General features: G+C 41.4%; 1 protein-coding gene across 1 annotated transcript; it reads left to right on the forward strand.

Annotated features, from left to right (window-relative positions):
• The first annotated feature begins 264 nt into the window (after positions 1 to 264).
• LOC129831890 (collagenase 3-like) lies at positions 265 to 4275 on the forward strand. Its single transcript, XM_055895445.1, has 10 exons — positions 265 to 895; positions 1256 to 1500; positions 1712 to 1860; positions 2120 to 2245; positions 2333 to 2488; positions 2606 to 2723; positions 2822 to 2955; positions 3120 to 3279; positions 3499 to 3602; positions 3715 to 4275. The coding sequence occupies exons 1-10, from the start codon at positions 797 to 799 to the stop codon at positions 3813 to 3815; spliced, it is 1392 nt and encodes a 463-aa protein (XP_055751420.1). The 5' UTR covers positions 265 to 796; the 3' UTR covers positions 3816 to 4275.
• The last annotated feature ends 8534 nt before the right edge of the window (positions 4276 to 12809 follow it).

Here is a 12809-nt window from a genome sequence, read left to right on the forward strand (position 1 = left end):
AAGATGACAAGTGCCTGGATTAGGACCTGCGCCGCTTCCTGTGTGAGGCAGGGTCGTACTCTGCGGATGTTGTAGAGCATGAACCTACAGGAACGGGCCACCGCCTTGATGTTAGTTGAGAACGACAGGGTGTTGTCCAGGATCATGCCAAGGTTCTTAGCGCTCTGGGAGGAGGACACAATGAAGTTGTCAACCGTGATGGCGAGATCATGAAACGGGCAGTCCTTCCCCGGGAGGAAGAGCAGCTCCGTCTTGCCGAGGTTCAGCTTCTATCGCCACCAACTGTCATCCTCTGTCTTGCTCAAAATAACATGGAAGTGTATCACAGTCATGGGTGTCTGAAAGTTGAATGTGTACTCATCAAGATGTATGTACTTTACCAATTAAGATCAAATATTTCATTCACTTTCTTCTGTAAGGCCAAATATACTTTTTTTAGTTATACAGACATTTAGAAGTATTTCTCTTTTGAAGAACATAAAATAGTATCACAAAAGTTACGAGACTGGTAACTTGCCGTATGTTATCATGACAAAAATAAATTGTCATGAACATTTGGCAAAAAAATGTGACATCACTGCATATTCAGGTGTGTTCAAAGCAGTTTACTAAACCACAAGCACCCAATTTTCTGACCTACCAGCAGTTTCAGACAGTCTTTGAGGAGGAAGTGGCTAGGTACTTTTACATGAATCACACACACTTAGAAAAAACACTCAAACACACAGTATAAATACAGTCTTGGCTCCTGGACCCCAGTCAGTCACTGAGCTGGACGCCACCAAGACAAGACAAGATGGAAATCACAGGTTTACTGCTCCTTGTGGTGGTTGCTCAGTCATTTGCTATGCCTCTGTCATCGCTGGAGGAGACTGATAAGAGGCTATTAGCCGAGGTAAGAAAATTAAAGCTGTGGGTCTGATGTCCTTTTGTTTATCAATATCTGTTTGGTTCACTGAATATGGATGTTTTTATTATTGATTTAACAGTTATCCTTATACTCTAAGTAAGGATGAATGCAATCATTTATAGTATAAATTATCATTGCTTTATTTAAACAAAATTGTTAATTGCAGACAATGCCAGAAGATGTTGAAATACTATAACCTCTCAAATTGAATACTTTTAACCTGTTTCATTTGTGAATTTGCTCCATACATTGCCACTTGTTTTTATTACATCCATTCCATATGACTATGCTTAAACAGCTACATATCATGAAGGTGTTAACTTATGCTATTGCTTTCCTCTTCAGAAATACCTCCGCAGGTTCTACAACCTTCAAGCTGGACTTCAGGGAACAAAGACCCACAGGTCTTCAGACGCCATGCAGGCTAAGATCAGGGAGATGCAGTCCTTCTTCAACCTCCAGGTGACGGGGAGCCTGGACGCTAACACCCTGGAGCTGATGAGCATGGCCAGGTGTGGTGTCCCTGATGTGGGGGAATACAATCACTTCCCCCGACACCTCAAATGGCAGAACACCAATGTGACCTTCAGGTGAGGCTTCTCAAACACTCTGAGTTATATAGTGTCTCATAACCCTAATTTGTTCATTATTTATGGTATTGGTGTAATAATGTTAATGTAATCCACATACACCACATGACCTTGGATTCAATGGATATGATCAGCTTTCATTTCTTTAAATAAAACTTGTCAAGTCTCTTTTGAATTAAGATATGGTTCCTCTCATTGAATGGTCAATCAGAATAGTGAATTATACTCCTGATCTGAAGAAGGCTGATGTGGACAGAGCCATCCGTAACGCCTTCAACATCTGGGCTGACGTCACTCCTCTGACCTTCAAGAAACTGCATGAGGGGAAGGCTGACATCATGATTTCATTTGGGACAAAAGGTAGACCCATTTCTTTATTCTGGCCTACAGTTGATACATTTTTGTCAGTAAGACTATACATACAGAATATATGGAGAATATCTTGATTAGTTTGATCATCTTACTGTATTTTTGTTAAACATTCAGTGATCCTTGTTTAGAGTTGTGCAAGACCTCGTCATAGAAGAAAATAACTGAATGCTGGCATGCTGGGAACACTTGAACTGAACTGAAACCATCCTCAAACATAATTTTCTCCCTGCCCTTTCCTTGTCTTTAGAACATGGAGACTTCAACCCCTTTGACGGCCCTGACGGTCTCTTAGCCCATGCCTATCCCCCTGGCAGAGACATTGGAGGAGACACACACTTTGATGAAGATGAACATTGGTCAAAAGACTCAGACGGTAAATATGTTGTACATTTATGTGGGGATCAAGTAAATGTATGACATGTAATCACTGATTATTTAATAACATATTGCCCACCTGTAGCCTACAACCTTTTCCTGGTGGCCACCCATGAGTTTGGCCATGCCCTTGGCTTGTCCCATTCTACTGATCCTGGGGCTCTGATGTACCCAGTCTACTCCTACAGCCAGGGTTACCCACTGTCTGAAGATGATATCACTGGCATTCAAGCTCTTTATGGTCAGTGTTCCAGTTATTAACCCAAACAGAAGTAGAGACAGAAAATGAAATAATTAATATAATTCCATACACTTGTGTCATATTGTAAAATGTTCATTGTGTCGTTCAATCCTATAGGCCCGAACCCCACCAGGAAAGTGAAGCCCAAGCCAGATGCCCCAAACAAATGTGACCCCATGTTGAGTTTTGATGCTGTTACTGAGCTCAGAGGAGAAACAATCATCTTCAAAGACAGGTAGGGAGTGTGTCCATTCATGAAAAAACATTCTGCAAAAACTATTAGCTTATAATGGACAAAATGAATGTGTGTTGATGTATTCTATTTGATGGCAGGTTCTACTGGCGTCTCCATCCTCAGTTTGCAGAGCCTGAGCAAACCCTGATCAAATCCACCTGGCCCTCCCTCCCCAACAAAGTGGATGCTGCCTATGAGTACCCTGAGAAAGACATGGTCTTCATATTCAGTGGTAAATTGAAAGCTGGCAACACTGTTCTAACATAGTCCTCTGTCATCCTGAATATACAACTACAATTCTGCTTTGCTCATTTATGTCATGTATACAGTAGATATCTAATAAAGTTGATGTCGGTATAGAGGCATAGGTTAATATTGTTGTTCATATTTTTCCAGGTATTAGAATGTGGGCCCTGAATGGCTATAACCTGGTGGAGGGCTACCCCAAATACATCCATAAACTAGGACTCCCCAGGACCGTGCGGACGGTGGATGCTGCTGTGTACATCCCAGACACCGGCAAGACCCTTCTGTTCTCTGAGGAGCATTACTGGAGGTAGGACGGTATGGTCTACTCTGGACTGGTCTAGGATGGGTCTAGTCTGGTCTGGACTGGTCCTGCTTGGTCTAGTCTGTTCTGGACTGGACTGGTCTAGCTTGGTCTGGACTGGTCTGGTCTTGTCTGGTCTGGTCTAGCCTGATCTGGTTGAGAGATGTTATCTGCAAACATAACTGTTCATTACAGGTTATAGTCTTGGTTGTGTCTTATTGACAGTTATGATGAGAAGACTAACACAATGGACAGCGGCTTCCCAAGATCCATTGAGATGGATTTCCCTGGAATGGCAGAGGAGGTGGATGCTGCCGTATATCAATATGGTATATCAAAATCATACATTTTAATATTAGTTGTATTATGTGGTTTCAATTGCATTTGCTTTGAATATATAATAAATAGCTCTAACAAATTCACCCTTCTCTCTCCTTGCAGGATATTTGCATTTCTTCCATGAGCATACACAGTTTGAATACAGTTACAGTGCAAGGAAGGTCATTCAGATTGTTAGGACAAACTCTTTTCTCAACTGCTGATCCACTGGTGGAGAACTACTGTTATTTTATGGGAAACGTAGCCCATAGGTCATTTGTGCTGGACACCTGCTTGTCATTGTTATTTCTAACTCATCTCAAAGGATGCTGGAAAATGTTATGTAAAATGGTTAGCTTATGCATCGAACGAATGCAGAAACCATTATACAGGGTCTTGATTTATGGTAGCACAATATTCACATCATTTGTTGTAATATTGAAATAGAAATCACTCTGTTATACTGTATAATACTGTAATTGCATCTCTCTCTAGATATAAATGATACTTGGGGAGGTTACAGTAATATTGATTCCAGCAAATTAAATTGGATTGTTGTGTTGCAGATCCACCAACAGGTGGCAGTCAAGGAAACAAAATCTCGAGTAAGAGCTAATGTATTTTATAGACAATGTTTTTACTACTTAATTTAATGACACATTTTCATTAATAAAATAATGAGTACAAATGGTATTGTCTGAGTTTTTGTGATTTACAAACATTGTAAGATTTATGCGTAGGGCTACATCATGCTCAAAATAAGATTTTTCTGTAACAAGACAAAATACAGCTGTTGATATTTCCCAGTTTGGAAAAAAAATGGTGAGAGAGGTGGGAAGCGATGGTAAATTTGGTAAGAGATGGAGGGAAATGGAGACAGGGATGGGAAGAGATGGCGGTTTTGGGACCACATTCTACACTGGGTGCTTATTTTGGCAGGCATGGTCATGCTACCACAGAGTATGTTGATCTTGGATCATCTAAGGTCATTGTGTTCAGGAAGTCAACAAGATATATAGAGCAGACCACATAAAAGACTGCTTACGAATCACAAGTACACACAAACCACCTACACAGCACCAGCCACAGCCGCCAAAGTGCTACAAAATAGTCCCTCTTTGTCATCAATACTGTAACAGGGATGACTTGGCAGCTTAATTAGCATAGCTCTGCCATTCTGGTGTATGTTATGACTTTCTGTGCCCTTCCTGCTTGTTTTTACATGGATAGATCCTTGTATTGTCGTTGGCCAGACAGCAGCTCTATGTTTACACCACAAGAGGGCGGTACGTCAACGCGGTTTATGTGAGCTCAGTCTAAATGGTGGTTTACTGTGAGCTCAGTCTGAATCAGAGGAGGCTCGTGGGAGGAGTTATAGGAGGACGGGCTCATTCCAGCCATTACAATGAGCCTGTCCTCCTATAACTCCTCCCACCAGCCTCCTCTGGTCTGAATGGTGGTTTACTGTGAGCTCAGTCTCAATGGTGGTTTACTTAGAGCTCCGTCCCCCAGACAATAATGGGATACTCTGAGTAACATGTGTCACTCATTAAATGCTGTGATTCTTACAAGAAAAGCTCTGTGTTGAGACCCACATTCTATGCCTCTTACCTCAACTATGGGGATATAGACAACCCTATCAGTGCCATACTTTAGCAGCCTATGTTGCTCACCTGTTGTAGTTACTTCTGTCAAGCCATCCATAGCCTACACCTATAGTAAAAAGTATAATATCAAGTCTATTGATACAAATATATATGTTAGAGTGAGCAAAGAGTGATTCAATCGAGTAGGTATATTCTTAGTACATGTTCTTGAGCTGAACTGATCAGAAGGGATTCTTTACATAATGGGTATCTGTGATGCATCAGTGAATCAGCATGAGGCTTCTGAGGCCCAGACAGGCTCCAAGACTTGAAACAAAAATAGTAATGAAGCTCATGAGCTTAAAAAGCTTAATCTTTGGGCTCGACCATGTGGATGCAATTACAGAGAAGGCCCCTTGTCTTCTCATTTCCTCGTTAGCTGCGTCATTGATTTCTCTGAGACAGGCGCTGTTGTTGGCCGGTGGAACCTCCCTCTGCGGAGTCATTACAGGTCTCATAACCATAGCTCAGAAGATATAGGAAAACATCCACAAGGCCTCAGATACAAAACTAGTCCGGTCATGTTTCATATTGTTGCCTTCCTGATTCTGACTGGTATCGGCCATTTGCTGTCTGTCAGTGAACCCAATGTACTGTGGAATTGGAAATGTAACATGTAGCGCAATAACACAATGAAACACCTAAAGAAAATTACTTTAAAATGCTAATGAGAGAATGAGTTGTGTTAAGAAAACACTTCAGGCAGAGTAACGACCAAGCAACGACCAGGGTTGACTGCATGAAGGTGCTCTATTGTGTCTTGCTGGAAGTAGCTCCAGTCTTGGCACCTCTGATGGAAACCAGATGTGAGGAAAAGAGAGAGAGAGGCAATACAATCTCAGGATATGTCCCTTTTCCTGAGAGTGTCACAAGCCCTTTAAAGTCCAGGCCTTCCAAACAGCACAGTTAGTGGATCTGATTATTTTGAGAGTGAATACGCATCAGGCCTGCTGGATTAGATAGGGTTTGGAAAGAGGGTTTGGCTAAGTGTGAGGAATTCCTATATGACAAACCAACTTAACAAACACATAATAACATAACTCTCTTGTGTAATCAGTTTGTCTGAACTATTAAATTACCCCCTCTTAACAAAAACATGTTTTGTTCATGTTTCTGTCTTTTATGTAGTTAAACGTTTTGTATGTACCAATCTGTCACCACACATCACGTTCCCTATCAGGAAATAAAATATACTGAACAAAAACTATAAATTTGAAATGTAAAGTGTTGGTCCCATGTTTCATGAGCTGAAATAAAAGATTCCCAAATTTTTCCATATGCACAAAAAGCTTATTTTTCTCAAATGTTGTGCACGAATTTGTTTCCATCCCTTTTAGTGAGCATTTCTCCTCTGCCAAGATAATCCATCCACCTAACAGGTGTGGCATATCAAAAAACAGATTAATCAGCATAATCATTACACAGGTGCACCTTGTGCTGGGGACAATAAAATGGCACTTTAAAACGTGCAGTTATGTCACACAACACAATGCCACAGATGTGTCAAGTTTTGAGGGAGCGTGCAATTGGCATGGTGACTGCAGGAATGTCCCCCCGAGCAGTTGCGATAAAATTGAATGTTCATTTCTGTACCTTAAGCCGTTTTATGGAATTTGGCAGTACGTCCAACTGGCCTCACAACCGCAGAACACCTCCACATCCGTCTTTTTCTCCTGTGGGATCGTCTGAGACCAGTCACCCAGAAAGCTGATGAAACTGAGGAGTATTTCTCTCTGTAATAAAGCCCTTTTAAGCTGAAAAACAAATCTTGCTTGGCTGGGCCTGGCTTCCCAGTGGGCAGTGGCGCAGCCATGGGTGGGCCTGGGAGGGCATAGGCCCATCCACTTAGGAGCCAGTCCCACCCATGGCTGCGCCACTGCCCAGTCATGTGAAATCCATAGATTAGGGCCTAATTAATTTATTTCAATTGGCTGTTTTCTTTATATGAAAAGGAAAATGTTTGAAATTATTGCATGCTACGTTTATATTTTTGTTCAGTATAGATTTGAATAAAGATGGCTGGATTAGAAGTACAAACATTTATGCATGCATTACTTTAAATTGCTCTGGATAAGAGCATCTGCTGGATTACTAAAATGTAAATGTAAATGTAAATTGAATGAGATTATAATCTGATGTATTCTCCAATACACATACCTGCTGGTGAACTGAATAAAATGCCATTCTAAAAAAGTATTATTTTACACATAGTTCATTCTAATATGATGCTGACAGAGCCAATAGCTCTCTTTCCCATCAGGCCCAGCCCAGCCAGCTGGACAGGTCATGGTCTCTGAGTCAGACGGAAAGTTGGAGGGAAATTCTAACCACAATTTGAAACGCTGTGCCTGAATAAGACCCATAGAGAAGTGCCAGAAAAGAGACATTGTGAGTACATTACATTTCTTTCCCAAAAATAGGGCTTTGACTTTTGACTTGAACTGAAGAGGGTGTTACAGACGTCTCAGTCACAGAGGCAAAGCGGATTACCTTATAACATTAGCATTATCAGTTCTGCTTTGTCATGCACAAATACATTATTCTTTGATCACAGGCAGTAATGAGTCACTTGTGTAACAAACTCAGAGAGTCATGAGGAACATTGCCTATGTTCAAAGTCCTAATACTACTGACATTGTCATGCAAATGATAATATCCTGCAGAACACGTTCGTCACCATACCCAAACAGTCTACAGACAATACTTTTTGTGCATCCCCGTTTGAAGGCTACAGCTTGGTTCAGTCTACTGATGTGACTGCTGTTGATAAAGAAAACCTTCAGTGAAGGGAGAATTGCTGGCATAAAACTCACAGACACATTCTTCGACGTTCTTTGCATGTTCGCCGCAGACACATCAATCAGAGAATATCCTGAACAGACGGTTAACAAAGTGGTGAGTCTCATTGGCTCAGTTCCTCAAACCAGAGGGATATTCATAGGCTATTGAACAATAGTTATTGTAGCACTTTTACTACAATGGCAAATTGAGTTTAAACTATACAAAGGAAGTACCTTGCATGGGGATATGTGGTTGAAATCCCTGTGAACTGCTCTTCAGCCTTCAGCTAAGAATTTGGAAGGCAAATTCTCATCCGCATACAGGTGCAGAGTTAAGAGCCCAACGAAGAAGATTTAGGTCTCAGTTTTTATAAGAAAAAGTACAACCCCCCTTTTGGGTGGACAGAATAATAGCCGTGAGGAAACACTGGTTGATTTTGAATTTTTATTTTTCGAACAAAACATTTATTGATTGATTTATTGTATAACATGTTATAAGACTGTCATCTGATGAAGTTGTTTCTTGGTTAGTTTGGTTGGTTCTTGGTTAGTTAGGTTGGCTTTGTGCATGCTACCTGTGCTGTGAAAAATGTCTGTCCTTTTTTGTATTTGGTGGTGAGCTAACATAAATATACGTGCTGTTTTCGCTGTAAAACATTTTAAAAAATCGGACATGTTGGCTGGATTCACAAGATGTGTACCTTTCATATGCTGTATTGGACTTGTTAATGTGTGAAAGTTAAATATTTTTAAAAAACTATCTTTTGAATTTCGCGCCCTGCACTTGAGCTGGCTGTGGTCATAAGTGTACCGACACCGGGCTGCAGCCATAAGAAGTTAATGAAATCGCCGTGTTAGAATTCTAAAAATAACTTCATTACGACATCCAGCTTAGGTATAGCGAGAGAGTACCCAAAATCTGGGCGCAAACGGCTATTTCACATGTTCGACAGATATATGAAATAGCATCATAAAATGGGTCCCACTTTTGATGATCTTTCATCAGAATGTTGTACAAGGGGTCCTTTGTCAGGAACAATCGTTGTTTGGATTTAGAATGTCCTCTTCTCCAGTCAATTAGCACGGAAAGCTAGCAAAGTGGTGCGAAGCTCTCCTTCCTGAACAAAGGCACACAACGCAACACGCCTAACGTCCCGAAAAAAATGTAATAATCTAATAAAACTATATTGAAAAAACATACTTTACGATGATATTGTCACATGTATCAAATAAAATCAAAGCCGGAGATATTAGTCGTCTATAATGACAGCTTATCAGAAGGCAAAACCAGGTCCCTTCACGCGCTCTCCAGAAAACAGGAAACTGGTGACACGTCATGCCGAGAGCTTTTATTCGACCCCAGATCAAGTTATACACTCAATTTCTTCTCTCACTGCCTGTCGACATCTAGTGGAAGACGTATGAAGTGCATGTATTCTAATAAATATCAAGGACATTTATAGGCAGGCCCTAGAACAGAGCATCGATTTCAGATTTTCCACTTCCTGTCAGGAAGTTTGCTGCAAAATGAGTTCTGTTTTACTCACAGATATAAGTCAACCGGTTTAAGAAACTTGAGAGTGTTTTCTATCCAATAGTAATAATAATATGCATATTGTACGAGCAAGAATTGAGTATGAGGCCGTTTGAAATGGGCACCTTTTATCCAAGCTACTCAATACTGCCCCTGCAGCCATAAGAAGTTAAATGATGTAAGATACATGTATTTACAAGACTGTTTAATACAACGAATGGTGTATTTAAAATGTTAGCTCTCTGCAGTTTCACCGGATGTTGGCCTGGTGGGATGTTAGCATCTCACCTACCCTAGTGAAGTTTTTTTTTTTTTTTTTTTTTTTTTTTCCCCTTTTTTCCCCAATTTTCGTGGTATCCAATCGCTAGTAATTACTATCTTGTCTCATCACTACAACTCCCGTACGGGCTCGGGAGAGACGAAGGTCGAAAGCCATGCGTCCTCCGAGGCACAACCCAACCAAGCCGCACTGCTTCTTTAACACAGCGCGCCTCCAACCCGGAAGCCAGCCGCACCAATGTGTCGGAGGAAACACCGTGCACCTGGCCCCCTTGGTTAGCGCGCACTGCGCCCAGCCCGCCACAGGAGTCGCTGGAGCGCGATGAGACAAGGAATTCCCTACCGGCCAAACCCTCCCTAACCCGGACGACGCTAGCCCAATTGTGCGTCGCCCCACGGACCTCCCGGTCGCGGCCGGCTGCGACAGAGCCTGGGGGCGAACCCAGAGACTCTGGTGGCGCAGTTAGCACTGCGATGCAGTGCCCTAGACCACTGCGCCACCCGGGAGGCCCTACCCTAGAGAAGTTAACGTAAATAATCAATAAAATTGAAGACGGGATGATCTGTGTTCACTACAGGATTAAAACAAACTGTAGCTAGCTTTATGATCACGCTTCTCTAACAAACAGGACACTTACATTTACATTTTAGTCATTTAGCAGACGCTCTTATCCAGAGTGCATACATTTTTATTACATTTTACATACTGAGACAAGGATATCCCTACCGGCCAAACCCTCCCTAACCCGGACGACGCTATGCCAATTGTGCGTCGCCCCACGGACCTCCCGGTTGCGCAGCTAGCAGCTAGCACTGCGTGGCGCAGCTAGTGGTGGCGCAGCTAGCACTGCGATGCAGTGCCCTAGACCACTGCGCCACCCGGGAGGTCACTTCAAGTTACCCTCATTCAAGATGTCCGTACTTCTTCATTACACAAAGGAAAAAACCTCAACCAATTTCTAAAGACTGTAGACATCCAGTGGAAGCGGTAGGAGCTGCAAGAAGGTCCCTTAGAAATCTGGATTCCGAATGAAAACCCATTGAAAGAGAGTGACCTCAAAAAGAAAATCTGAATGGTTTGTCCTCGGGGTTTTGCCTGCTAAATAAGTTCTGTTATACTCACAGACATGATTCAAACAGCTTTAGAAACTTCAGAGTGTTTTCTATCCAGATCTACTAAAAATATGCATATCTTATCTTCTGAGGATGAGTAGCTGGCAGTTTCATTTGGGCATGCTTTTCATCCAAAATTCCGAATGCTGCCCCCTACCCTAGAGAAGTTAATGCAACCGCTGTGTCAGATTTCAAAAAAGCTTTACGGAAAAAGCACACCATGCAATAAGTACAGCGCTCAGACACAAAAATAAGCCATACAGATACCCGCCATGTTGTGGAGTCAACAGAAGTCAGAAATAGCATTATAAATATTCACTTACCTTTGATGATCTTCATCAGAATGCACTACCAGGAATCCCAGTTCCACAATAAATGTTTGTTTTGTTCGATAAAGTCCATAATTTATGTCCAAATACCTCCTTTTTGTTTGCACGTTTAGTTCACAAATCCAAATTCACACGGCGCAGGCACTTAGTTCAAACGACAGTTCCATTACAGTTCGTAGAAACATGCCAAACGATGTATAGAATCAATCTTTATGTTTTTATCATAAATCTTCAATAATATTCCAACCGGACAATTCCTTTGTCTTTAGAAAGAAAAGGAACGCAGCTAACTCTCACAGGCGCGCACCTGACTGAGCTCATGGCATTCTTCCAGACACCTGACTCAATCAGCTCTTATTCTCTCCCCCTTCACAGTAGAAGCCTGAAACAAGGTTCTAAAGACTGTTGACATCTAGTGGAAGCCTTAGGAAGTGCAATTGGACCAAATGGTTCACCGTATATTGTATAGGCAAAGACTTGAAAACCTACAAACCTCAGATTTCCCACTTTCTGGTTGGATTTTTCTCAGGTTTTTGCCTGCCATATGAGTTCTGTTATACTCACAAATATCATTCAATCAGTTTTAGAAACTTCAGAGTGTTTTGTATCCAAATCTACTAATAATATGCATATCTTAGCTTCTGGGCATGAGTAGCAGGCAGTTTACTCTGGGCACCTTATTCATCCAAGCTACTCAATACTGCCCCCCAGCCATAAGAAGGTAATAATTGTTTAAGATTCTCACGTGCTTTCAAACGCTCTGGTGTTCACCGTATCTTGTCATTCATTGTCATCTTGTGGTCATGAATGAGATCACAGAGTGGTTGAGTGATTTCAGCACAATCAGGTAGCCAGGCTCTGGAAAGCTTGCCATTCCTAAAGTGACAACATGTCTTCAACAGTTCATCATTATGCAATCATTAATTCACAATCATTCTGTTATTGTGTTTCCACACATTAATTCATGGGGTACCCTTTCCTTATTTGCTTAGTTCTTTAACGGTATGTACATTTCTTAACGGTAGTCAACTCTCAAATCAATCAGTTAACTATTGCCTATTTTAAATAAAATTTGGTTCACTTAAATTCAATTCCAAAGATCAGTCACCTCAATTCTTACTATTTATCAAATCAAATCAAATTGTATTGGTCACATACACATGGCTAGCAGATGTCAATGCGATTGTAGCGAAATGCTTGTGCTTCTAGTTCCGACCGTGCAGTAATATCTAACAAGTAATCTAACAATTTCACAACAACTACCTTATACACACAAGTGTAAAGAAATTAATAAGAGTATGTACATATAAATATATGGATGAGCGTTGGCCATGCTGTCAGGATTTGGCCAGGATTGTTCAGGTTTTGGTCACTAGATGCCCCCATTGCGCCTTTTTTTTAACCTTTTGTTTTTTCCTTGTTCTAATTATTATTTGCACCTGTGTGTCATTTCCTTGTAGATATTTAAACCCTGTGTGTTCCTCAGTTCTTTGCTCAGTGTTTGTATGTTAGCACCCAGCCCCAGCCTTGCTGTGAA

Source organism: Salvelinus fontinalis, chromosome 33 (assembly GCF_029448725.1).
Source record: "Salvelinus fontinalis isolate EN_2023a chromosome 33, ASM2944872v1, whole genome shotgun sequence".
In the NCBI taxonomy this organism is placed as follows: Eukaryota; Metazoa; Chordata; class Actinopteri; order Salmoniformes; family Salmonidae; genus Salvelinus; species Salvelinus fontinalis.